Source organism: Crocodylus porosus, unplaced genomic scaffold, assembly GCF_001723895.1.
Source record: "Crocodylus porosus isolate Cpor-Errol unplaced genomic scaffold, CroPor_comp1, whole genome shotgun sequence".
Classification (NCBI taxonomy): Eukaryota; Metazoa; Chordata; order Crocodylia; family Crocodylidae; genus Crocodylus; species Crocodylus porosus.
In genome coordinates, this window is record NW_017728911.1 from 30,630,515 (window position 1) to 30,631,016 (window position 502).

Below are 502 nucleotides of genomic sequence, written 5' to 3' on the forward strand. Positions count from 1 at the left end.
CAGCCTGAAATGGACCTCCAAACCATTCTTAATGTATTCTCAGAAGTCTACAAGAGTACTGGCCTGACTCTAAACATCATAAAAATGCAAGTCCTTTACCAACCTGCTCCAAATGGAGAAACAACCCCTCTCCCCATTCAAATCAACAGAGTATTACTGGAGAATGTGGATCACTTGACCTATCCTGGAAGCCATCTTTCATCAAAGGCAGACATTGACGTGGAAATACAACACCGCTTGAAATGTGCGAGTGCAGCCTTTGGACGTCTAATTAAGAGAGTTTTCTTAAATCACGGCATCCTTGCTGAAACGCGGCTCTTGGTTTATTAAGCTATTGTCATTCCAACTCTGCTGTACGGCTCGGAAACATGGACCACATACAGAAGACATCTCAAGAGCTTGGAAAAGTACCACCAATGGTGCCTTGGCAAGATCCTTCAGATTAGCTGGCAGGATAGATGCATAAACATCAGCATCTTGGCCAAAGCAAATTCCAACAGCA

At 43.8% G+C, this 502-nt stretch overlaps 1 protein-coding gene across 1 annotated transcript in view; it reads left to right on the forward strand.

Annotated features, from left to right (window-relative positions):
• The first annotated feature begins 368 nt into the window (after positions 1 to 368).
• SLCO3A1 (solute carrier organic anion transporter family member 3A1) overlaps positions 369 to 502 on the forward strand; it is a 210,432-nt gene continuing 210,298 nt past the window's right edge. The window contains exon 1 of the mRNA XM_019533182.1: positions 369 to 407. Coding sequence (XP_019388727.1) covers positions 369 to 407 — 39 coding nt within the window. The remainder of the gene's footprint in view (positions 408 to 502) is intronic.